At 42.7% G+C, this 26588-nt stretch overlaps 2 protein-coding genes and 1 long non-coding RNA gene across 3 annotated transcripts in view; 2 read left to right on the plus strand and 1 right to left on the minus strand.

The window, feature by feature from the left end:
- Nucleotides 1-5101: 5101 nt before the first annotated feature.
- btbd9 (BTB (POZ) domain containing 9) lies at nucleotides 5102-15873 on the plus strand. The gene is made up of 11 exons (XM_023399188.2): nucleotides 5102-5261; nucleotides 5596-5804; nucleotides 7241-7604; nucleotides 7953-8220; nucleotides 8355-8574; nucleotides 9420-9539; nucleotides 9824-9933; nucleotides 10028-10217; nucleotides 11032-11139; nucleotides 12171-12249; nucleotides 12937-15873. Exons 2-11 carry the CDS (start codon nucleotides 5620-5622, stop codon nucleotides 13129-13131), a joined length of 1839 nt encoding a protein of 612 aa, XP_023254956.1. The 5' UTR covers nucleotides 5102-5261; nucleotides 5596-5619; the 3' UTR covers nucleotides 13132-15873.
- LOC147819671 (uncharacterized) lies at nucleotides 8293-12927 on the minus strand. Its single transcript, XR_015436728.1, has 2 exons — nucleotides 12727-12927; nucleotides 8293-8554 (listed from the first exon to the last, which is right to left on the minus strand). It is a non-coding gene; the product is annotated as an uncharacterized LOC147819671 (long non-coding RNA).
- A 1582-nt stretch (nucleotides 15874-17455) lies between the features above and the next one.
- zfand3 (zinc finger, AN1-type domain 3) overlaps nucleotides 17456-26588 on the plus strand; it is a 10685-nt gene continuing 1552 nt past the window's right edge. Inside the window, exons 1-6 of the mRNA XM_023399187.2 lie at nucleotides 17456-17989; nucleotides 22549-22589; nucleotides 24739-24930; nucleotides 26014-26079; nucleotides 26165-26335; nucleotides 26436-26582. Coding sequence (XP_023254955.1) covers nucleotides 17922-17989; nucleotides 22549-22589; nucleotides 24739-24930; nucleotides 26014-26079; nucleotides 26165-26335; nucleotides 26436-26582 — 685 coding nt within the window. The 5' untranslated portion in view covers nucleotides 17456-17921. The remainder of the gene's footprint in view (nucleotides 17990-22548; nucleotides 22590-24738; nucleotides 24931-26013; nucleotides 26080-26164; nucleotides 26336-26435; nucleotides 26583-26588) is intronic.

Raw genomic sequence — 26588 nt, forward strand, 5'->3', positions numbered from 1 at the left:
GAGGAGTCAGGTAAGAACATGATGAGCTGATGAGCGTCTATCACCTGCAGATGGTGAACATGAGGCGTTTTCTGAACGGCTTGTTGGTTTGTTCATTGGTCCAGGTGAGGACGAAACCAAAGCAACAGAAAACAACATGAAGGCAGGTGAGAGCACGACAGCATCTACAACCAGTGGAGCTTCAGTGTGATGTCTCTCTCTCTCTCTCTCTCTCTCTCTCTCTCTCTCTGACACTCGATCGTCCAGCTCTCAGTCCGACACTAAACTCAGTCTCAGCAGACATGAAGGCAAAACTACTTTCACACACTTTGTGTCTTTGTTCTGTTGGTCTGTGGTTTGTTTTCTTTCATTAGCAAACGACTGAATGTTGTGAAACGCTGACAAACCACCATTTTGAAATCTTCCTTTCTTCCGCTGAAGAATTTTCTCAACTTACAGCCATTTTATTTTTCCTCAGCATCATATCTTACACCTCCAACACTAAACGGTTAAATTCACTTTTGTTGCACCTACGAGTGTTTTGTGGAGCTTTAAACAACATTTCCAATGAGACATGCTGTTGAAAGCTCCAGGAAGAACTAGTAAGTGGAACTTGAGTGAAGTGGGTTTTTGATGTGGACAGAAAACGAAGCTGCAGCTGAGACACTTGATGATGTTTGTCTTTCCAGACTGGTTGTGGCTGTGTCTCATCGTGGTCGTGGCTTTGGTAGCGGTTTTAATGCTTGTTGTGATCAGGTGGAAGAGAACTAAAGGTGAGACTGTTTACACATGAAACTTTCAGAAACAACAAATTTTAATAAAACTTTTATTTTATTGCTTTAGTCGACTTTTCTTTGTGTCTTTTCAGGGAAGGGTGACACTGAGGTAAGAAAGTCTTTGAGTTTGATTCTAAAGTTAAAGAAATTAGTGTGTGTGTGTGTGTTTGTGTGTGGGGGGTGTGTGTTTGTGTGTGTGTGTGTGTGTTTGTTTGTGTGTGGGGGGTGTGTGTTTGTGTGTGGGGTGGGGGGCAAAATAGAGTATAAACACATAAAATTAAAAAAATATTATATATAGGTGTGTGGTTCAGTCAGAGCGGCGGCCTTTTGGTTCTCAGGTTGACCGTCCATCCGTCCCGTTCTCGTGGACACTATCTCAGTAACGCCTTGATGGAACTTCTTGAAATTTGGCACCAACTTTCACCATGACTCAAGGATGAAGTGATTAGGTTTTAGTAGCTAAAGGTCAAAGCTGCACAGATGTGTTGCATATGTTGTACAGCTGTTGTTTGTATTGTGCTTTGACAACATCTGTATTAACTGAACTGCCTGTGTTTGTCCAGGCGCTGACGTCTAACCCTACAGTGACTCAGTCTGCTCCAGAGACCAGTCGGGACACGGTGAGCTCACACTCTTCACTCAGTCCTGCTGCTGTTGCTTCTGTGTGAAACACACCCACACAGTTGTCTGTGTGAAAATGTGACCACGAATATAAAAAGAGGAAGTTAAATGATGCAACTAGATCATGTCAAACGGTTGACTGTGAGAGCAGAGGTCAGAGGTCAAACCACCATTAAAATAAGATAAACTCTTCTGACCATCCTTGGCAGAAGTAATAGAAGTTAAAGTGCTGCTTCTGATCAAATAGAATAAAGTTAGAAGAGTCAGTGTCCTACATGTCCCACCTCTGAGACACTTCTCAAACACTGGCTCCAGTCAAACCAGATCTCTGATCATTTTTTACTTGTTTTGTTTCCTGTCCAGGTAAATTAGCATTTCTGCTACAATCTGCTGTGTTTACATCATGTGTTTTGTGCTGGTGTTCATTAACATGTATTGTCCCAATCAAATAAAATTATAATGTTCCCTGTGCAGGCTGATCCTGAAGAAGGTGTTTCCTACGCCTCCATCAGCTACACCAAGAAGACCGACAGTAGAGCCCAGGTGAGCTGTCTGACTGGTTGAACAGGTGATGGTGGTGAGACAGGAAACAATAGTTTTCAGCAGTTTAATAAAAGAGTCTGTGGATGTCATTTTGTGATAAAGTAATAAAGCATTTCCTTAATTTCATATTCTAAAAATAAGAATTGTAAAAAGAATTTATAAATGATTAATCCATCAATAAATATTTAAGATTAAAAAATGCATTTACAAAAACAAAATAAAACTCCAATTAAATAAACCATTTATAAATACAATAGAATTTGAAAAGACATTTTACAAATGTGAACACATTCCTGGATTCCCTCTTCAATTTCCATTTCCCAGCTGCTTTTCCTTTTCCTGTTAGCTAATCGATTAGCGTAGCCATTTAGCTTCTCCTGTTAGCCTCTCTGTAGGCTTCAGTGCTGGTAAAACCTGATATGACTGGTTGGCGAACTAACCAATTAGAGAGCTTGTTACATCCCATGGCCAGTGGGGAAATATAATAAACAATACGGTATATATAATATATACAGGAGGATAACAGCCGGACTCTGCCCAGATGTGTCAGGCTCGGGACACAAGGCAGAACCCAAAAGCACGATCCGAGAGCCAGTTGACGATCAGGCAGTTTATTGTACAACTCAATAAAAAACCAACAACAGCCTGGCAAGCCCACTGGAGACAGGCGATGGATCCAGTGGGTAAAAGCAGAGACGTGGTCAGGCGGGCAGGACAAGGCAAAGGTACCGACAGGGGACAGGCAGGTCTCAGGAAACGGGTCACAAATAAAGTCTCTCTCAAGGTAGCAATCAGGATAACGCTGGTAAGTCACTCACTATGGAAGAAAACAAACTGGCAAAGTGAAAAGGGACAAACCGGGAATAAATACTGTGGGGATAACGAGACACAGGTGACACACATCAGGGAAAAAGCAGGTAATCACCCAGGAGGAAGTAAAGACACAAGAGGGAAAACTACCAAAATAAAACAGGAAATGACAAGACAGACATAAAACACTAAGGCCTGGGGACCGTTGTGACAAGATGTGGAAGTAATATGGGCCAGACTACAGGTAGTTCTTCAAAGTCTATTATTTATTCATGAATTAATAAATGTATCTATAAATAGTTTATTTAATGAGAGTTTTATGCTGTTTTTGTAAATTCACTTTTAAATATTTATTGATGGATTAATCATTTATTAATTCTTTTTACAATTCCTGTTTTTAATGCCTTTTAAAATATGCAATGAAGGAAATGCTTTATTACGTTTCCTGTGACATCCCTGCTCCTCCACAGTGTTGTGTTACGTCGTGTTGCTTTACATGTTGTTAGGGTTTATGATGTCCCAGTGTGTTGGATTTACAGTAATTGTGTTGTGTTGATTTGTTTCCCTCCAGGTTGGGAGTAAAAATGACGATCATGAAAAGGATGTTGTGACCTACAGCACTGTGAGAACTCCCTCTGCTGAGCCCAGCAGCCTCTACGCCAGCATCACTTAACCAATCACATCTGATCACTGTCAGGATGGATTGGTGTAAACAGCTTCTGAACCACAAGGGGGTGTTGTAGGTTAGCTAGTGTCACAGTGTAAAAAGTAGAGGCAATAATTCTGAAGGTTGAGCAGTTTTATTGATTTTTCTTTGATGTTGTTTTTAGTCTTTATAACTGGTCAGAAGGAAGTTCTTGTTTGTCCTTCAGTCGAGCTCGTTCTCTGTCATTTCACCTTTGTGGGTCAGTAGTTTATTTCATGTTTATTTTGTTGTAAAGGAGTACATCTAATCTCCTTGGATTGTTCTCGCATGATCATATATTTAGAGTGAGAATGTTTTGATGCACTGATTTTGATTTAGAATTTTGTTGCTTTATTCAAGATATGATTTGACCTGTATGTTTGGCTTTCTTTCACTAGTAGAAATATAACCACTGTCTGAGTGCTAGTAAAGGATTAAATGCTTTGCTCATCAGTCCAGTCCAGTGTCATCCTAGAACACGTGTGATTGAAAAATGACAATGCTGTCATGGAAATAATAAAGTCCTGTATAGGCTTCCATAATGACTTTAATATTTATAATTTTAGTCTGTTATTTTTCTGCTTTGAGGATTGAACACTATCATAATTATGGATTGTGCATTAAAAGGTGAATCCAGCCCTTTTTATGAATTAACATTTTTTATTCCTGTAGTAAAAGTGACACCTCTAGTCCAACATATACCTGTGTTCTCGGCCCGAGTCTGGCCCATATTACTTCCATATCTGGGCAGAGTCCGGCTGTTTTCCTCCTGTGTTGTCTGACAGCTGCAAGATTTTCATATGTTTATGTGCTGGAATTAGTCCAGATGTGGAAGTTGCATCTGACAATCAGGCTGTGTATGGGCCAGATTCAGGCCGTAGAACCAGGCGTATACTGGACCAGAGGAAAACAAGCATGTGGCCCAAGTATGGGCCGGATTTATTTTGCTACCTCGGGTGTCCCAGCACAGTTTGGTCAATATTTGTGAACATGCAGTTCTCTCCCCTAAAATTACAAACCACAGGCAGAACCTTATATTGTACAATGTCACCCAGTAACAAAGAACCTTAATCAAATGAATAAATGAATCATTACACTCATTTATGAATCACAACACTGTAATAATTCCAGTGTTCGTTGGTAATTTATTCCCAGTCAGTCAGTCATGGGAGACTGGCAGAAATTTGGGACAGTTCTGACTTATGTTCATTATTTAGACACTTTGTATGTATTTATTCAGTTTAGCTCTCCTTAAATTGACCGCTGCAGCAAGCTTGTGCAAGACGCACGACTTTTACTTTGAAAGTAAGCCATCGGTTTCCGGTTCTCGACTTCCTCGTTCACTTTTTAATGTACAAATTGGATAATGGAACAATCTGACGCTTTGTTCCATAGACATAAATACTAAATATACGTACATATGTGTATATGTCATGCTTTGTTCAAAATTGCACGCAGTCATTCCACGCGACAATAAAACAGGAAACGTGTAACAGCGTTTAACGGCTGTTATCGAAGAACGAGTCACAAACGTCATCATACATTTGCGTCAGCACAAGTAGGACAATTAAATTACCCATAATCCCCCTTAAACATGTTTTTTTCAGAGTACAGAGCAAACAATTGCGGAATAATAACTTTGAGGAACGTTTATTTTGAAATCCAGCTTCTCGAACCGGAAGTGCCTGTCCGTTGGCCCAGAATCAGTTTCCGGTGATGTGATGCTGGAAGAATTGTGAATTTGGTGCTTTTCATGCACATTGGAAGAAGAAGCACGACTGTTTTTTGTTGTTTTTTAGATTATCTGACGCATATATCTGAACACAGGAGTGAACGAGAGCCGCTCGGTAAGTTTAAAACCGCGAAAAGAGGAGATATCCGAGCTGCTAGCTAACGTTTGTTCAGGTGTCAAATGTCCGCGACACCAGCGTCTGTAAACAACAGCTCAGCTAGCTAGCTAGCGACAGCGCGTACCGACTATTAGTTACTAATTGAGTTGTTTATGTAAAACTTTAACAACAGACATGGTGGCAAATACAGTAACTGGACGTCGGCGTGAATTTGTTAGCGTCTGCCGTCATGTTAGTGACATCGTAGTTAGCAGTTAGTATGAACTAGCTACTGTATGTGCTGTGTGCCTCTGGTTTAACCGCCCGGTTGACGTGATTATTTGTGTGTCAGATGTGACTGTGGCACACGTCGACCATGAGTAACAGTCACCCTCTGCGTCCACTGGCCTCCGTGTCGGAGATCGACCACATCCACCTGCTGTCGGAGCAGCTGGGAGCCCTGGTGCTCGGTGAAGAGTACAGCGACGTTACCTTCATCGTGGAGGGGAAGCGCTTCCCTGCGCACCGGGTCATCCTGGCAGCGCGATGTCACTACTTCAGGTAACTGTAAATGTTGTCACTTGTCTTACCTCTCTTAATACTACAGTGCCTTTGGTAGACCCACTTTAACAGCTGCATGGAAAGGTTTGGCCACCCCTGGGAAAATTACACGTCGTTGATTTTTGGAAGCACAAACCCTGCAGCAAAGAAGCTGTAACATTAGACTTTCTGCAAATGTTAATCAGTGTTAATTTTTATTTCATGAGCTTGGAAATAGAAAGATATGGACAAAGCACACAACGTCGTTACTTGAGTCAGAGTATAGAAACCCTTCCAGTCAAATGTAACATCAATACAGGTGAAAGTTGTTCAGTCAGATTTTTACTTTAGTTTCGGTATTGGAGTACTGGAGTTTAAAAATACTTTTACTCCTCTACATTTCTGTGAAGTGCTTCCTTTAGCTTTTAGTCAGGGGAATGAATCTTATTTTCTAAAATGTGATAGACCATATGCCGTGGTCATCTCAGGAGAAAAAAACAATCATAGCCAACTCCTCCGCTGTCAGTCATGCTTGAACCTGTCAGTGTCCTAACGATGTCGACGTTAGATAAAGATGAAGCAGAAGATTCTTCACCAGAGACCATGGTCTGATCTGAAGTCTGTATTTGAAGGTTTAGAAATAAAGAAGATTGCTGTGTTAAATGTTTGCTGTGTTTATCACAACCAGACTTCATCACTGACTAAAAAAATTGTTCTTTTGTTAAATTAGTTGTGTTTTTACAGACATATCTACAGTCTTTGTAGCATACATACAGCTTCTACAGTCAGTCAGTATGTTGTGTCACAGTCATTAGATTCTGTAAATGTGGAACAATACAATGATGTAGACATGCAAATATACTTTTAAATTCTTCAGTATTTTTAAAATGAAGTATTCCAGCAAAAATCTGACTGAACAACTTTCACTTTGGAGTATTGGAGTAGTTTTTGACCATGAGGATCATTACTCTGACTCCAGTAATGGAGCTGTGGACTGTCCACCTCTGCTCTGCGTGAAACTTTATAAACACATCTTGTCCTGGCAACTGTTGAAATCTTGCCAAACAGTTCCTCGTTCTATCTCCTTAAATGTGAGGACCGGCTGATTCTCTTCATCTTGTGTTTGTGGATACTAAAGTATTCAATTCTCTTATTACTCTGTAGATCACACAAATGAAGATGAATTCTGTGTCAGTGTTGTATTTGTAATTTCACAGCCTCTCCTCTATGTTTTTTGTTTAACTCTAGATACACATGAGATTTAGTCAGTGGGGGGGCTTGAGGCTTTGCCAGTTTCTATTACTCAGTGTGTTTTTCAGAATAAAATGCTGTGTGTTTGTAAGACTGCTCGCTGCCGTTTGTGACGGTCTGAAGTCAAATCTTGGTGTAGAAAATGAATCAGAACATTTACAACCATTTGAATAAATAAAAACTATGAACACCTCTGGCTCCTTCAGGGCTCTGCTGTACGGTGGGATGAAAGAGTCCCAGCCCCAGGCCGAGGTGTGTCTGGAGGAGACGCGGGCCGAAGCCTTCTCGATGCTGCTAAACTACCTGTACACGGGCAGGGCCAGCCTCAGCTCTGCCCGGGAGGAGGTGCTGCTGGACTTCCTGGGCCTGGCTCACCGCTACGGCCTGCAGCCACTGGAGGACTCCACCTCCGAGTTCCTGCGCACCATCCTGCACACCAACAACGTCTGCCTGGTCTTTGACGTGGCCAGTCTCTACTCTCTGAGCGCGCTCAGTGCGGCCTGCTGTGCTTACATGGACAGACACGCACCCGAGGTGTTGAATTCTGACGGCTTCCTCTCGCTCTCCAAGGTACGAGGTGGCAGTATGGTTCAGTCTTACATCAGGACAACGCTCACTGCTCCATATGTCAGGAAGTATGGTTTGATCTCATGTCTCATCCCTTTGGTGTAACATAAACCTGGGATACAGTGACCTCTAGTGGCAGGTAATTGACAAGATGGCACAGCAGAGTTCAGGTGTGTGTGAAACCACACGCTTTCGGGCTGCGGCATCTGTCACTCAATGTAACTTCAGCTAAGATAATGACATGGAGACATTCCCATAAACCTTCAGAATATGTTTTTATTCAGGTTTTTTAAGTTAATCAATTAGCATATAAAAAATAGTGACACTTTGTCATCTTTCTTTCTGTTTCAGACCGCTCTTCTGACCGTGGTCAGCAGAGACTCATTTGCCACCAGCGAGAAGGAGATCTTCCAGGCCTTGTGTCGCTGGTGCCGGCAGCACGAGGAGGGGGCTGACACGCAGGAAGTGATGTCAGCGGTGCGGCTGCCTCTCATGACCCTGACGGAGATGCTGAACGTGGTGCGACCGTCCGGCCTCCTCAGCCCAGACGACCTGCTGGACGCCATTAAGACCCGCTCCGAGAGTCGCAACATGGACCTGAACTACCGCGGGATGCTCAGTCAGTGTCTTACTGTTCTTACTGCTGCCATGAATCCTCTTCAGACATTAAATGAAAATGAAATCGAGGTGATTTCTGTGTCTTATCCGTCTTTATTTGCACTTGTCCTTCATGTCTTCCTTCTTGGGTTCCAGTACCAGAGGAGAACATCGCCACCATGAAGTACGGAGCTCAGGTGGTGAAAGGGGAGCTGAAGTCGGCGCTGCTGGACGGGGACACCCAGAACTACGACCTGGACCACGGCTTCTCCAGACACCCCATCGAGGAGGACGGCAGGGCCGGGATCCAGGTCAAACTGGGCCAGCCGTTCATCATCAACCACATGCGTCTCCTGCTGTGGGACAGAGACAGCCGGTAACAAAGGAGACACGTTACAGACTAACAAAGAAGATTTTAATTTTAGTTTATCTTGGACTTGTGAAGTATAATTCACAGTGGTTATTGTTGAAGTAGCTGACTGGCAGCACTCAAATGTAGTTTGACTGGTTCCAACAAACCGTGTTGGCAAAGTCGATGGAGTATTAGCGCCACAACAAGGAGAACATCTGAAATCACAAGAATAAAGTCGTGAATTTGAGAATAAAATCATAATATTACAGGAATAAAGTTGTAATTTTAGGTCAAGTGTTTTTTAGAGGGAAACATCAGAAGCTTTAAAAAAAGGAACGTGGAGCATCCTGTGAAGTTCTACTTTAGGTTTCACTAATAAGGAGAACCTTCATCTTTTGACTCATCATCATCATCACCTTCATCAGGACATTGAAAAGATTGTGAAGAAACTGAATCTATTCTATTGTCAGACAGACAAACAGCAGCTGCCACTGATTATCCGTTCACCTGTTTGATTGGTTGATGTAATATTCATAAAAAAAAAAAAATTTTCTCCAAATTTTACATTTTAATTCTCCTAATGTTACAATTTTATTCTTGAAATATTACGACTTTTTCCCCATAATTTTAGATAATACTTCGTCGTAACAAAGTGATCCGAGGTTTAAAACACCAAAAACAAATCTGTGTCTTACACAATGATTTCTGACAGAATCCATTTTCTTTCTTATGGACTCTGATTTTGAACGTGATTCTTCCGTTTCACATTTTAAAAAACGCGTTTTTATTTTTGGCTTTTCCATGAACCTCGTTGTAGCGACTCAGTCTGAGGCGGTTTGTGTTTCTAATGTCATTTCTGATCGTTTAAGGTCGTACTCCTACTACATCGAGGTGTCCATGGATGAGCTGGACTGGGTGCGTGTTGTGGACCACTCCAAATACCTGTGCCGCTCGTGGCAGAATCTGTACTTCACGCCACGAGTTTGCAGGTAAACTTCACTTACACCAACTGTTACCACATGTTCACCTGTTCACCAGAGAAGCAGGGCTCGCACACATGAAGCACATCTGTCCTCTTTTCAGGCGGGAGTTGTTGGTGGATGAATCAAAACGAATCTGATTCCACCTCGGTCATTTTAACAAAGAGCTGCGTGTGAGCTCTTTGTTAAAATGACAGAGATGGAATCAGCTCCTCCTGGTCGTTTATAGAGCGGATTGTGGTCGGCTGGTTTCCCCGCCCACTCATATGTCATGTTGTTGTTGTTTATCTCAGGTATATTCGCATCGTGGGAACACACAACACGGTCAACAAGGTCTTCCACCTCGTGGCTTTTGAATGCATGTTCACAAACCACCCATTCACCCTGGAGAACGGGCTTGTGGGTAAGTTGTTGAGTCTTCATTGTGCTAAACAGTCTGAAGCAGCTAAACATCTGCCATGAAAACATGTGTCTGGACCTGTCGTTCCTGTCTGCAGTGCCCAGTGAGAACGTGGCGACCATCGCGTCATGTGCCAGCGTCGTCGAGGGCGTGAGCCGCAGCAGGAATGCCTTGCTCAACGGTGACACGCGAAACTACGACTGGGACTCCGGATACACCTGCCATCAGCTGGGCTCAGGAGCCATCGTCATCCAGCTGGCTCAGCCCTACTCCATCGGCTCCTTGAGGTAGGCGTGGCCACACTGTCAGCTCTGAGGCTGCGTCCATGTGTCAATGTTTTTCTTCGCGTCTCTTTTCCTACATTTCTTCCTCCGTCAACACGACGAAAACAGAATCTTTCAGAAACTCTGCTGGAGCTGTTTTATTTTGAAAAGTCTGGGGTTGTTTTATTTTGAAAACTCTGAGGTTGTGCTTTATTCTGAAAACACGGGTTGTGTTGTAGTCTGGACAGAAACTGAGACCTTTGTAAACGATGAGGTCACACCCACGGTCTCTCCTGATTGGCTGTCATCAGCCTGGACTACCAGGGGTGAATACAACATGATGATGAATGACAGTGTTACTGACCTTGTTGTTCACTTCTCTGTTTTAATGCTACAACTGCAAAGGAGACAATCTACTTCCTGTTTACAGCGGCTCGCACGTGCTCAGTGTGGGTGACTGGTCATGTGTGTGTCGGAGATCATTCATGTGGACGCAGCCTGAGTTCGGTTTACAACAGGAGCAAGTCATCATTCCATTTATTTAAAAATTAAAAATTAGTGTTCGTGTAACATCATAGATTATAAGTTTGTCAGACTCAATAATTAATAGTAGAACTTGGATATTAACTTTTTATTTCACCTGCTACAACTGAAAGTGTTGATATAAAATACAGGAAGTGGCAGTTTGTTGTGTTTATGACATTTAACCAATATTTACTGCAGCATCAATCTAAAGGATCAGCAGCGTTTGAATCGACAGTGTGAGACGTCATGAAGACGTCAGAGCGGTTAAAGTGCAGACGGAGTCAGTTCACTGTTCTGCCTCTCCTCTGCTCAGGCTGCTGCTCTGGGACTGTGACGAGCGCTCCTACAGTTACTACATCGAGGTCTCCACCAACCAGCAGCAGTGGACGAAGGTGGTCGACCGCACCAGGGTGGCGTGTCGGTGAGGCTCCCGTCTCTTTCACCGTGCCGCGATTTATTCCCGCTACATGACGCCAAGAGGCAGCATCGTTTTTCCTTGGTCCTTTAAAGACACAGGCTGATCTGAAAACACGTCTTTGAGTTGAGGCAGGGATCCAGAACAAACAACTTCTGTTGCACATTAAGTCGGTAGAGAAAAAGGTTCTGCACATACAGGTCATATTTCATCATCGTAGTTACCCGTCACACACACTGGTTTTTTCATGACACCTACCTTTGTTCATTCTTATGTTAGTTTGAGCTGTAAAACAGAGGAACTGGAACCACTGCTTCAGCTGGTAACTGCATGTTTCAGGGAAATCTTTCACATGTGGAAACAAATACTAAACGTGGCACAAATCCTCCTTGTATCACTGTGTGGATAGAACACATTTCAAGATGGCCGCCATTTCTGGGAAAGGAATTGTTATTTTTTGCAATAAGTTCATCCACGTGTCAAATCTCTATCAAAGCTTGCTGACTAGCCTAGCACTAGCGAGTTAGCCTAGAGAGCTAATGTTAGGAGGAGTAAAGTAGACACATTTTCACGTGACATCAGAAACTGCACAAATGAAGCTCTGAGGAAATGTAAGATTGTGACTTTGACGTCTCAGAGTCTGAAACATTAACTTTACAAAATGATTGAAATCTGTCCTGTGGGTAAAACTCTGTGGTAAAATATATGTTTCCTATGCCAGGAATGGTGGCCATTTTGAATTCAAGTGGCTTATGGGATTTTTCAAATTAATGGGAGAAAAACAAAACAAATCTTAGAGCTTGTCTCCACATTTCAAAGATTATTGCAGTTTATCATCGAGCTGTTGTTGACTCAGTCTTATTTTTGACAGATGTTTTTTTAAATAGGTAGATGAACTCTGAACCTGAAGAAGCAGAAACTGTCTCTGTACAATAATCAGGGAGCTGTGACACAATCACAACAGACAGACGTGTTGTAAATAAAAACACATACAAACAAAGATGGAGTCTGAAAGTTGATGCGTTTCTCTCTTACAGATCATGGCAGACCTTGAAGTTCGATAAGCAGCCTGCGTCCTTCATCCGTATTGTTGGGACTCACAACACTGCTAATGAGGTGAGAACGTCTTTCTGTTTTTCTTTTAATGTGAGTCTCAGGTGTTTTCACTGGATACCTGAACACTTTTAAAACCTGCCTGAATTAACCGGATTAATCGTGTCTTAGCTGATGGTGGCTGCTTGTCGCCTTCACAAGCAGAATATATATTATATCATATAGTTATAACAGTGTTGTTATAATAATAATAATAATGATAATATATTTATTTATATAGCACCTTTAAAACCGACTTTACAAAGAGCTTTGACAGAAATCAAATATCAGACAGACGAGTTACAGAGGAAGGACAAACAGTATGACTCAATATCAATAAGGACAATTAGAGGAGCAGATGCCGTTTAGACACGCACACACACACGCACACACACACGCACACACACACACACACACACACACACACACACACACACACACATGCAAATACAGTAAAAGCTATAAAAGCGAAATTAAAAAGATCAGAAAAATAAATCTTACAGTCAGTTGTAAAACAGACGGGGGGGCGATGGAGGGCAGCGAGGGTCACGTGATGTGACGGCGTCTGTTAGAACCAGTAAGAGACTGAGCTGCTGGACTCTGAACCAGTTGCAGGAGGGAGAGAGATCGGACTTTACCCCAGGGAGGAGGGGTTTCAGTGGGGTTGTGTGTGCTGGTGGTTCCCCCCGTGTGACCGTCCTCTCTCTGCAGGTCTTCCACTGTGTTCACTTCGAGTGTCCGGCCCAGCTCAACGCCGAGGTGAACGAAGGCAGTCCGGGCCTGAACTCCTCCGACTCTGGCTCCGCCCCCCAGCAGCCGCGACCCCAGCGACCTTCACGTACACACAGCCTGCTGCCTTCCCAGCCCTCCTCCACCTCATCGTCGTCCTCGCAGTCCCATCCTTAAGAGGAGGGGGTGGGGGGGACCTCACAATGCCATTTTGCACAGCCGTCATCATCCAGACTGCACTGCTACAACGCTGCTAACGTCCGGCGATCGTCTCATTGTCATTACCCATGGTCCCTCTGTCATAAGTGCAACATTAGAGACTGGTTTATCTGTAGCAGCAGCATCTAGGGCTCCAGTCTTCCCAGTTCTGAAACTGATAGTTGGGTGTTAACATCCACTGGTTCATGCATTTTTGTGAAGGTACTTTTTTAGCTACTAAGACTCGAGTTTTATCCCTTCAAAACCAAGTGGAAACTTTACTTCTCCAAAGATGAGGCACACACTGAAACGTGGTTTTCCCAACCACCAAAGAGCAGTAAGACCAGGGTGTGGGGGGGCGGGGGGTTGCTATCTGAATTTTATGAGTTAATATTTCCAAAAGAAGTGGATTTTATCCTTAAACAAGCTATTTTTTTAAGAAACTGTCTTAAACGGACTCTACTCACTTTTCATACCATCGAGCTAACGGAGTAGCAGTCGAGTATTTTTCAAACTTTAGACTTTAATTCTCGAAAGGGTTTTGCCAAAGCTGTGGAGCTAATGCATTCTGTGGCATTTGTATGCAAATAGCACTTAATCCAATTATGCATTTGCATATTAAGTAATAGCTGTTTGAGTATTTGTTCACAGGTTTTCACACCTGAAACGAAAAAACCTCTGGTCCTATTCTGGTGTGACGTTTTTGATAGTTAGAATTCATACCTCAAGAAAACAAAGAAACACCTCACTAAAACGAAAGATAGATTTAATTAAGTGTCTTAATTCAGCATTTTAAGCACTTGAATAGCTTAGCACAAATGATTGGGGAAATCAATTAGTTGAACATTGAGGCGGACCAAATTATGTATGCACTAGAGCTGCCAGGAAGAAAGTTTCTATACCGTAGATACAAGAGCAGCTGCTATTGGCACTTTATTTTTCTTTACTCAAGTAGACAGAAATAAAGGTTGCAGCTTGGGTCTTCTGACTGAAGAACAGTACCGGGTGCTGGATCTGGTATCTTTGTGTTTGTGTGTGAAATGAATTGAAACACTTCCTCGCTCTCGGACGTGTCAGGTTTGAGTCTTTTGTGTGTTTTTGTAGGTTTGTTTTAAATGAATCTCTCAGTGTACAGAAGTCCTGAAAGGCAAGTGCACTTTCTTTTTTTTTTTTTTTTTTTTTTTTTTTTTGGCTAGGATCATTATTTTTCCAAATGTTTTTTTCATCATTATAAAACCCCCCGAGAGGCCACTGATGATTTATTTTATTTATTTTTTTTCTGGGGAAAAAAACCCTTCACTGGCCTTAAAGGACACTACGGAAGCCCAGAAAGGCTTTTCTTTCTTTTTATCCCAGGATCATCTTTTTTTTTCGGCTGTAAAAACATTGTCATGAAATGAAATGCAAGTGAAAAGAATATTTTTTTTGGGGGGGGGGCAATCATTTTCATTTTTAAGTTGTTAACAAATATTCCCCCCCCCCAGGAAAACAAAACAAATCACTTTCCTCTCGGGGTGTTTATAACGATGTTAAAAAATGATCCTGGCAAAAAAATAAATTGCCTGGCCTTCCTGGGCCTCCGTACGCTGCTGTGCTTCCTGTTTGTTTCCTTCGTGTCCTGATGTTGCACTTTTGAGTTGTCTTTTATTTTGAAACCTTTTGTTTGATGTTAAATAATCTGAATTACCTTAACGACACTGATGTTTCTATAAACCTCCTCTAGTCATCCATCTATGTTTTAGAAGATTAGCCATTGGTTGGATTAAGTCTTCTTTAATAACCAGAGGACTGAATTGGGCCGTTGTTCAGGTTACACTGTAATGTAGAGAACACACTCCCCACCCCCATCTAACTTTATGTATGTGTATAGTTTGAGCTAATATATATATTTGTTTTGACCATTGACGTGTGATTGCATTTCACTGCCTCTTGTTCAGAACATTGCCTGTCAAAAATGTGATAATGGAAACAACTGACATTGTTCATTAATGTTTATTGCTGCTTGCCTGAATCACTGCTGTCGAACACAGCGGAGGTCTTTGATACAAGCAATACAGCGATGTCTGTCTTCTCTCTAGTCCTGAGAGCTTCTGTCACAGTGCTCATCATGATCCGGTCACTGCTACAGACATTTAACATCTTCTCATTTTGGAGCTCAGAAGTCAGATTTGACTCGTTTCTGTCGCCTCAGTCATCATCTTGTTTGTCCACAGTAACAGTGAGAGGGTTTAAACGGAGCAGTGGGACAGAAACCTGAGTTCACCTGCTCAACTGATGTGGAAACACTCATATTTAACCTGTGTGGTATTTGTCTGTAAATTAATGTAATAACTGATCAAAGGCATAATTGTTATTGGGCATTTTTACGGGCGAAGCAGCAAACTGTCCCGGGGCCCGACTCCTCAGCGAGCCAGAAGCTAACTCTTCCCCAAGGTGGCTTTTGTGGTCATTTGAATAAGGCGCATCACCTGCATCATTACCTGATGTGGACACTGTCCTGTAGAGATAAAATCGGGTTTAAAAGCCGCTATCATTTCATTTTATCTTGTGCTACCTGAACTTAAATCTGCCATAAGACGACCCTTATGAAGGATTTCTGAATGTGATTCAGCAGTTCTCAACCTTTTCCAACTCAGGGCCCCATAAAATCTTTAACATGTTTGCAGCCCACATTCGACCACATAGTGATACGGAGGCCAAATAAAGCCAGGTTGCAAATTATTTTGAAAGTTCCTTTTGTTTCCAAACATTTGAAAATATGAATTATCTTTTTTATTTACATCTTTTCACCAAAAATTGTTCTGTTTTGCAAACGATTTGTCGGCCGACTTGCAATAATTATAGTTTGTTGTTCTAATTAACTTAACACTTTATAAATCATCTATAAGCTACTATTACACATTAGATAAAGAGGGCAACAGTGACCTGTTGCTTGCCAAATAGTGAGTCCACATGTATCTGAACTGTTCAGCCTCATATCTCTTTGTTTTCTCCATCATCAGCATCTGTAACTGCTGCTTCTTCAAGTTTGTTGTTTGGTGACGTGTTTTACACTTTACAATAAGGCTCCTCTTACCGTTTATAAATGGTAGTAACTCATTAGTAAGATTAATGAGTAGTAAGCAATACCTTCATCTTGCCAAATAGTGAGCCTGCATCAATGTATGAAAACTGTGTTATAACTTGTTTATAATTGTTTATTTATGTTTTATGAAGTGTTAATTGGATTAATAAGCTAATTATTAACCATTCCTAAACCCTTTATAAGGGTAGCAGGGTAGATAGCTCCCAACTTTACAGTTTCATTTCACTCTCATCAGCGTCACTTCTGTCTGTTTTCAGTTCAGTTTATTTATTTAATAGGGACGATGCAATTTAACAGTTTGAAAACAAGGCGTGAAATGAATGTGTTCCACAAAGAGTTTATAGCTGTTGCTATTTCTCCACCACTGTCCCTTCTTGGCCTTTTACATGTTTGCTGTAGCAAAATCAACACAATTGATAATATCCTACAATGAGCTAAAAATATAAAGATGTTTAGTCTGAAAAGAGAGGAAAAAAACTGGGGCAGCTAATTTGGCAGAAGTTAACCTTTGTTGTAAAGGAATTTATATCTGAAGTTCATTTGAGAGTCGGGGGCCAGCCCTCAAAGTTTGGTGGAGGCCAAATTGGAGCTCAAAGGAGAGTAAATATTGGACTTCAGGTCATTAGGTCACCTGAAACGCACCTTAATGAATGCTAATGTAGCTCTTTGAACCAATCAGTGGTGGTTTAATCAACTAGAACCACCACAAACAAACTATTATATCATACAATGAACAGAGGTGCTAGGAAAACAGCTGCCACAGTTTATTTTTGCCATGTAGAGTAACCTGCTGCATTTTAATGTGAATGAGGTTTCCTTTCAGTGACCACAGTCACGTCTTCAATGTCAGTCCTCCTGTTAGATAAAATGATAATGTTGTGATGTAATCTGGTTTCAGGTTGATTTTATTTTCTTTTGTTAATTACAGACGTCTTGGGGAGTTAAGTCTGTCTCTGTAATCTGGTAAAAACGGATTACAATAAAACCAGTGATCAAAGCAAGTCCGATCTGATCCATACCTCGCCTTGTGCTCATTTAAAGTGAATATAACATGTTAGATTTCTTGTTTTTATGTTTATTTCGTCGGTTTTCAGTCGTGTAATGTTGAATTGACGTGTCTTGTTTGTGGCACCGTCGCTTCGTTGGGGCAATATTGACATTTCTGGTTTGATGGACGCGTTTCCGGCCCAACGTACTCGGTGCCAGCGACGTGTGAATAGGGGTGGTCCTGAAGTGTTCAGAGGGGAAGGCCTCAGTCTATCTATTTATTTTCTCCTTTCTCTGACCCTCCCGTGTATTTAACGTCGCCGTGGTTGTGTCCTGGAAGTGTCTGCGGACAGATGAGGGTCTTTTAAGCCGTTTGGTGTCGACTGAAACCCCGCGGCGCCCCCCTCTTCTCGGCTGTCGGTCGTAAAGTCCGAACGTCCAGCTGATTGCTTTGAGTGCCGTTCAATTATTCCAGTTCAAACTGAGCCGTTTTGTTTCTCTTAACGGAAGGCTTTGTGGGCCCCTCTCCTTCCCCCGTTTTCTTTGAACGGCTTGTGGACTTTAAACAAAGAGGACATTTATCTTTTTTTATTTTTTATTTTGTGTCTAACTCGAGTTGTTGGATCGTTTTTTCCCCTGAACGACCAGGCCCCGGTCTCATCCCCAGCCTCGCGTTTTTTTTTTTTTGTTGGAAGTCATGGGAGACACCAGTGAACGAAGCAAACCTCCGAGTCTACCTCCCCGGTGTCCCTGTGGATTTTGGGGGTGAGTTTTATTAAAAATATAAACTATATTTAACCCACTATGTTGAACCGAAAGGTAAATCCGGATGGAATATGCCCAACGGCTTCACCTAGTCCAAACCCATTGTTGTTGTTCTGTTGTGCAGGCCGAGGGTGGGGGGTTGGGAAGTTAGCTAATAAATAAACCTCACAGCTTGAAAACTAGCTTAAATGTTCCGCTGTTTTCTGAGCTAACAAACAGCCTGTCGACGTCTCGGGCAGTAGCTGTTATTTTTACACCGTGTTTTAAGGCAATTAGTGAACCCAGGAGATGACGTATCCGACATAGAAAATGATTTATTGCCAGCAGGTTCCTTTTAAACCTGCCCTGTTTTCTTGAAGCACCTCAGGAAAAGCGGTTAGCACGGCTAGCTAATCAGTCAGGAAACCTAGCTTTGCTTATAAAACCAGTTTTTTTGACTTATTTTCCAGCCTTTTTACAGTCGCTCTTGTCAAGTGGTGTATGTGTGTTGCATACCGGATGTGATTCACTGATGTTACCCCATAGGAAAAATGACTACAGCTAACCTTTAATCCATTTAACAGCAAAAATGAACGCTGTTCCTCCTTATTACAGGGGTGTAGCTCAGTCACAGAGAAAACACAGTGTGATAAGATTACTGTCATGTCATCAGTCAGACACACACACACACACACACACACACACACACACACACACACACACACTCTAAGCCCTGTAACACTAATACATTAATGCTTTCAACTACTAATGTGTGAAATATAACCAGACAGATAACAGCAGTGCTTTTATTTGAGGTGTTATGAAAACACAATGTTCTCATATGACTTGTCATTTGATTATCAACGAAACCCCCCAAGCCCCAGCTAGCTCCCCAGTTGCCTTCATTTTTGTGGCGTCCCGTAAGCAAACTGGAACCAGTAAAGCCACCTGTCAATGTCAGGTGACACTAATGGTGACAGTGTTTTTTGTGTGTGTGTGTGTGTGTGTGTGTGTGTGTGTGTGTGTGTGTTTACGGCCCTGCCTGCCTCAGCTCAGAATAACACCTGGCCTGGGGGGGCTGCTGGCTGCAGAGTCTGTCCCACACATGTCACTGAAACTCAAGGCCTCTTGAAGAAGATCTTGAATGAGGTTACAAGCAGGGACAGACTGTGACTGTGTCATAGATACAACAAACAGATAGACTGAGTCTGAACTCATCTGTTACACAAAGCAGTTTAGTTCTTGATCTTAAGCCGGACTGTGGCACAATGAATTCTGGGTAAATTAAGACTTTTTTCAAAATGAAAAAAATGGCCGAACGAGGAACCACATCCACTCCCTCAACTCAGTTTACCCTCAGCAGAACATGTTTGTGTTTAGGAGGAATTCAACAGTTACAAGGACGTTTTACTTTGAAAATTCAGGAAAGAGTGAAACAATAAAATAAAAATCAGATTTGAAAAAAAAAAAAACTCTGTCCCTTCTCATTGGTCAAATTATGAGGCATGTTTTCCTGTTGCTACTGGTCAGCACGCGTGTCACTGATTGTTACCATGGTAACATTGGTCTTAGGTTCGAGTCAGCCTGGGTTAAAGCCTGTTTTTGTCCTAAAATGAGTCAGTGTGTATTTTAGTGAAACAGTCTGACTGACATCAGACCAGCTCTACAGACCAGTCTGACGTATCCGTGTGAAACTGACCCAGGGGGTTTGAAGGACTGAGCTCAGAGGTGGAGCTCTTAACGTTGGCAGCATCAGTGACATGGTTCTCTCATCACTGAAGTACAGTGTTGTTTGCAGTTGAATACAGTTGATTTAATCTTTATGTTTTAATAATTAATGTTTTAATAATGAGATCAGGGGTCAGTTCCACACAGATACCTCAGACAGGTCCGTAGTGCTGGTCTGATGTCAGTCAGACTGTTTCACTAAAATACACACTGACTCATTTTAGGACAGAAACATTAGACACTTTACCTCCAGGTTAACTCAAACCTGAGACCAATGTTTCCATGGTAACAATTAATGACACCTGACCTGACCAGTAGCACCCAACAACAAAAAACAGGAAGACGTGGCTCATACTTTGTGGTTTTCTAACATTGTTATGGAGAGAGCAAAGAGGAGAGAGAGAGTTTTTAGAGACGGCAGCCATTTTCTTTTTATTGTAAAACGTCTTGTAACTGTTGAATTCTTCCTGAAGACAAACATGTTCTGCTGAAGGTGAACGGAGCTCAGCGGCAATTTATTCATTTTGAGAAAAGTCTTGTCTGGTTGGCAAAACGTGTAATGACGACACTGTTCTGAAATGATGTCAAACATGTTTTTGAAATGTCGACCATATTGGCCTGTGCTCATATATAAGCAGCTCATATTGGACGATGTGTCTGGGAGACTGAGGGAAATATTTGAAAATACTTCCAGCCTCAGTTCAGTCCTCTTCAGTCAATCAATCAAACTTTATTTGTACAGCACTTTTCATACAGGTGAGTTCAGTTCAAAGAGCTTCACACACTGATGAGCTCAAAAGAAAAGAGAAGAGGGAAAGCTGAGATTCAATCACATAGATTTAAAAAGCTGCGATAACATGAGCAAACAAAAAAAACAGGAAAATTAATAATAAAACAACAGATAAGATAGAATTGTTGATAAATTAAAGTTACTAAAAACCAGGGTTCAAGGTTAATGGCTTTTTTCTGTTTGTCTTATCTGGTTTCTCCTCCCTGCTCGTTGCTATCTTTTCCTGTAGGTATAATCAGATATTACCTCGTGTGTGTGTGTGTGTGTGTGTGTGTGTGTGTGTGTGTGTGTGTGTGTGTGTGGGGGGGTGTCAACAGCCTGCTGTAAAGCTCACACTGTTTGTATAACTACAGCCACATTAAGGAGAGTCTGTCTCCTTTTTTAGGTCGTCTTGTTTGGATGACTTCAGGCTGTGATTTCTTCTTCTGGTGTTGAATCTTTGTTAAAGACAGACACTGAGATAAAGTCGTGTCACCTTGTGTGTTGATCTCACTGTTTCTGTAGATGTGTTTTATTCTGTGTGAATTTAATTTGAATATCTGTTCACACTGGGGAAAAACAGGAATATCATATATATATATATATATATATATATATATATATAACATTAATAATAAATTAGATCAAAATGAATAAGATCAACTGTTGTAACATTAGTGAAACCACTAAAAATATATATTTAGTAAAAATAAATAAATAAATTAGATCAATATTAAAACTCATATAAAAACATATTCAACATGTTGGTGAAACATACACATCAACATATGTCTTAATGTAATTGATCCTTTTACATAATGACATGTCTGGGATTAATGAGCGTAACAGGTGAAAACAAAGCTCCTCCTCCTCGGGGGGGGGGGGGGGGGGGGGGGGGGCAGTCATTCAGTGCTGCTTCAGTCACGTCGCTCCTGTAGGAACAATGAAGTGAAAACACACACTTCCAGCTCCTATTGACTGTTGACCCGACTCACAGCTGACACAGAGGAGCCACGTATTGAACGTATTGTGTTGGCCTGAACATTAAAGAGAGGTCCAGAAGGTGAGGCAGGACGCACCTGTAGGAAAGGTACCACCAGCCATGAGGGAGGGGTATCGCTAAGATTTTAATGGTACTACTCTTATTGACCCGGTACTTTAACGGTTCTCTTATCGGTACTTTTTGTGATTTTGTAAGAGAAAAAACTAATAAAAAAACAGAATTAACATTTCTTATTTTCTCATTTACTCAACATTAACCCCCCGCCCCCATTCATTGATGAAAGTCTTAATCAGAAACAGAAGTGGTGATTATGTGTCTGAGAGAACTTTTATTTCTAAATTTCTAAAGTATGGAGAGCTGAACCGATAACGTCAGAACTTATCTAAAGTTTAAACCCAGTCAGTAACTTCCGCCTCTAGAAGTCTCTCAATCAAAACAAGAACAAAGGATGGCGTTGGGTGATGTCATGAAATAGCGTGGGATCATGGGAGTTTGGATTCGTTCAGTGTCAGTGGTTCAGGTGATTCTAACTGTTAAAAAAACACACAAACTAGTTTTGGCTTTTACACAACAGCATTGATAATATCCTACAATGAGCTCAGAATATACAGATGTTCAGTCTGAAAAGAGACAACGACAACAAGAAGCTACAAACAAGGACAATAAACACTAGATACAATTATCTATTAATGTGATTGTGTTTGTCCTGCACTGGTTGTGTGTTCTTAGTTGTGTATTTGTGTAGGTGTCATTAACCGAGACAACCGTGTTCAGCCAGAAAATGATGCACTAGATCAGTGGTTCCCAACCTGTGGGCCGTGAAGGTGCTGCAAGTGGGCCGACCCATCGTTTGCAAAACAGAACAGTTTAGGTGAAAATGTCATTATATACAATATACCGGCGCACATGGTATATTTGTGTTGTTATGGGGCGGCCGACATGGGGTGGGCCATGAGTTGGAAAAGGTTGGGAACCACTGAACTGGATGATACAGATGAGTCTCATTTTCAACATTTATCCATATAATCATGTTTTGCTGATATTTATGTCGTCAGTCACATTCCTGTCCTCTCTCCTCAGGTCCAGTAAAACCATGAACCTCTGCTCCAAATGTTTTGCTGGTGAGTCTCACCTCAACATTTTCTTTTAATCATAACTTCTGCGCACCACTCACCATCACTCCACACACACAGTTCAAAAGCCAAAGAGAGGAAGCCAGAGGTTCATGTGGTTGCCACCTGAGGAACAGGCGGAGCAGCTGCACCTTCCTGGGTTTAAATCCTGTCAGATAAAATGTCCACACAGCAGAGTGGTGCTGATGTTTTCACTCTCTGTGAACGTGGCAGTGGGAGATAATCGCTGCTCTTGTTAACCAGCAGGTGACCAGCTCTGTTTGTCGTCTTTCCTCTTCTAAAGCTCCTTTTCCTCTGGTTAACAAACCCGCTAAGGCTCGCCGGCATCAGGCTTTAATCAGCAGTGGAAAAGGGTTCACTCAGCATTCACACGTGGGTCACATGACTCTGCAGTAGACGCACGGATTTATCTGCTCCGGCTCCGATCGCTAGTGATGTAAACCCGTGAACTCAGTCTTTTTCTGCTGTGATGTCTCTAACCTCACCTGTCACCTGTTACCTGTCACCTGTCCAGACCCTGCTGTTACACCAGAAACACTGCAGCTACGATGAGCTCTGAAAGAGTGAAGCTGCCGACCTGAAATAAGTTTGAACAACACAGTCACTGATCAGAGGCTCCGACACTTGAGACGTGATCTGTTTTACCAGTTTGCAGTAGGGGTGATCTGATTGATCGGCCGCTGATCATTATCAGCTGATTTTCATTAAAATAATGATCTGTAGATGTGAATTAAAGCTTCTAGTCACAGACGAGCTGTTGTTAACATTCTGGTGTCTGCGGCTGAGAGAAGCACAGTGTGGTGTGGCCCCGCCTCCCACTGACATGCCGCCAAAACAACTTCTACAAAGTGTGTGACGTCTGCAGTGATGACAAAGATGAATGGTATCGGCGGCAAAAAAACGTGATCGTGGCATCCCGAGTTATGTGTCCGAACAGAAAGACGAACTCGCCCGTCAGTGGGAAAGAGGTCAATGTGCTTTAATTAGCTGGTTTACCCACGTTTAAAAAACCTGCTAATGTTGGTAGAAAAAGGGTAAAACATTCAGTTTGTGCAACTCGTCCAGGGTTTCACCTGTACACTGTAAATCATTTCGGGTTCTCTCAGCGTCGCCTCCACTCTGGTTCGGGAGGATGGGTTGAGGCTGTGCTGCAGCCCTGCTGTCGGTGGCCATGGCAACCGGTGAGCACGGCAGACAGCGCGGGACCTCGGGCCCCGGCTTTGAGTCTGGCATCACAGACGGCAGTGAGGCTCAGAATAGACTCAGAAGTGGGTTAGCTCCACATGTGGAGGAGGAGCTACAATCCAGGCTGACCTCCCTCACCCTCCCTGGGGGGGGGGGGGGGGGCTGAAGACGATATCCCCACAACAGATCAATACTGTCTGAGATCATCGTTATACAGCCGGGGTCAGAGGTCAGCGCCGTCCTCCTCTGGTCATGTGGTGCAGCCTGGTTTAAAGGTTTTCATGAGTGGGATCGGACAGAGCTCGGACTCGAACCAGCGACGTCGTGCAACTAAAGATTCATTTATTAGAGATGCAAAAAAAATCATGTTACACAGAAAAAAACTAAAAACGGTGATGATGTGGTTTTTGTTCTTTACGTCTGGAGAACCTGACCTGTAGGTCGGGGCGTCTCCACAACACTGACGATAAACAAGAGACACATTTTACCTTTTATAGAAAAACTGCAGCTCCTGTGATGTGGATTATAGTTCTGATTAATTGTGCTGCTCTATTTACATTATTGATTGATGTGCTGTTTATTCTCTCATTCATCAGTAAATATTTTGGTCTATAAGATGTAAAAACATGTTAAACTGCCGCAGGACCAAAGAAGAAGAGCTCAGTTTGTCCTCAGGTTACTGTCATCACAAACTGAGGTGGGCTGACAGATCAACTGTACCAGTTTGGTGAATTATGAAAAAAAAAGATGTTTTTAAATGTTTTAAAGAAACAAAAAATCCAGCCGTGGCCCTGATCCTCTCCTGTAGTTGCAGCTGTGTTGTTGTAGCACGAACAGAGTCCAGATGTGAGTGTTTTGACTCTTTGTTTCGTCTTGTCCTCCCTCTCCGTCTGTTTCCCCGTCTCTTATCTACGTCTCTCTCCGCTCCCTCTCTCGCCGCCCTTGACCCCAGACATCCAGAAGAAGCAGCCGGGGGAGGACTGCACCTCCAGGCCCATCCAGAGCAGCGGGAGTAGCCAATCGGCCGTCTTCAGTAGCGAGACGAGCAGTAGCAGTAGCCAATCCCTTTTGTCGTCGCCGGCCTCCAGCTCCGAGCAGCCGTCAGCCGAAGAGCCCTCGCCCACGTTTCCCAGCAGGAGGGAAGGTAAGAAGGGACAGCCAACAACAGGAAGGTGTTTTTTTTTTTTTTAAGGAGGGAAACCAACAACCTGCTGACATAAAGGCTACAGTAAGTTTCTGACCACATCCATGAATACAGCTGTGGTTTTCTGTGTGACGCTGCTGCTGCAAGACAGACTTGGGGGGGGGGGGGTTGAGAAAGAAGACAGCAGTTTTTTTAGAATCACTTCCTGTATCTGTGTCACATGGTGTGTGTGTCCCCTCCCCCCCACTGTAATGGGAGGGAAAACGGAGAGTGTTGTTAAGCTATCAGATAAAAACCAGCAGCGAAGTCGGGCGTCAATTCAAACTGTATCTAGTGTTGTATTGTGTTGTTGTTATTATGGACAAGCAGTCATGACCACGCCCACACAGGAAACAGGAAGTGTCTGCCATTGGCGCTGCTTGTGCTTGTATCTTTGTTGTAGAGGATCTTTGAGGAGCACCAAGGAGTTTACTTTAATGTGAAGTCAGGAAATGATGTCACACAGGCCTTCCTCCAATCACTGCTGAGTAGAAGTCAGATTCTAATGAAGTCGCCTGTCTTCACTTACAGTATGAACTCATATAAAACGTCCACATCCAATCAGAATCCTCACAGCTTTGTAGAGCGGGAAGTCTCTGCAGCTGGTGCTGTGTCCTGTCAGATGACCACACCCCCTCATTTGAATATAACACATGGAAATAAAAAGCTGGGAAACAAATGTGGCATTAGGAAAATAAAAGTCCCCTGAAATAAATAAAGCTATTTATTCATTCATTTATAAAACTATTTATTTTTATGTTTATACATTTATGACCTAATTAATTTCTTTCATAGCTGTATTTATTAATTCGTTTTATATATTTATATATTTACATTTATTTCAATCATTCTATATTTATGACCTAATTAATTTCATAGCTGTTATTATTTATTGAATATTGATTAAAATGGCGTTTTACACTTTTAAGCACAAAATGAAAATGTGACACTTTTCCCGCCGCACCGGTCCGTAACATTCAGTACGTCTTATTTTGGATGGATGGTCATTTCCTGTCTGACTCGTCTCTTCATGTCCCCCTGCAGGCGTGTCGTCCACAGAAACAGCCCAAGGCACACTCTGCACACCCACAAAACGTCCACGAGAATCAGGTCAGCCCCCCCCCCCTTCTTCTTCTTCTTCCTCCTGCCTGTAGCTCTGAGCGCTAACTCTTCACCCTGCCGCTTGTGTTTTCAGCCTCGAGCTCAGAGAGCGAGGCGACACCAGAGAAACGGCCCCGGCCGGACGAGAAGGAGGGGAGCGGCGAGGAGGCCGGCGGGACGCCCAAGCAGAAGAACCGCCGGCGCTGCTACCGCTGCCAAACCAAACTAGAGCTGGTGCAGCAGGAACTGGGCTCCTGCCGCTGCGGTCAGTACCACACGCCATGATTGTGTTTGTTGAGGTGAAACCACCAGAACGTCTCCCTCACCACGTTGTTTGTCCCGCCCCTCCCCCCTCCCCCTTCCAGGCTACGTGTTCTGCATGCTCCATCGTCTCCCCGAGCAGCACGACTGTCTGTTCGACCATCTGGGCCGCGGGCGCGAGGAGGCCGTCCTCAAGATGGTGAAGCTGGACCGCAAGGTGGGCCGCTCGTGCCAACGCATCGGGGAGGAATGCTCCT

This window comes from Seriola lalandi, unplaced genomic scaffold, assembly GCF_002814215.2.
Source record: "Seriola lalandi dorsalis isolate HSWRI2012SDOR001 ecotype SW California unplaced genomic scaffold, Sedor1 jcf7180002050785, whole genome shotgun sequence".
Classification (NCBI taxonomy): Eukaryota; Metazoa; Chordata; class Actinopteri; order Carangiformes; family Carangidae; genus Seriola; species Seriola lalandi.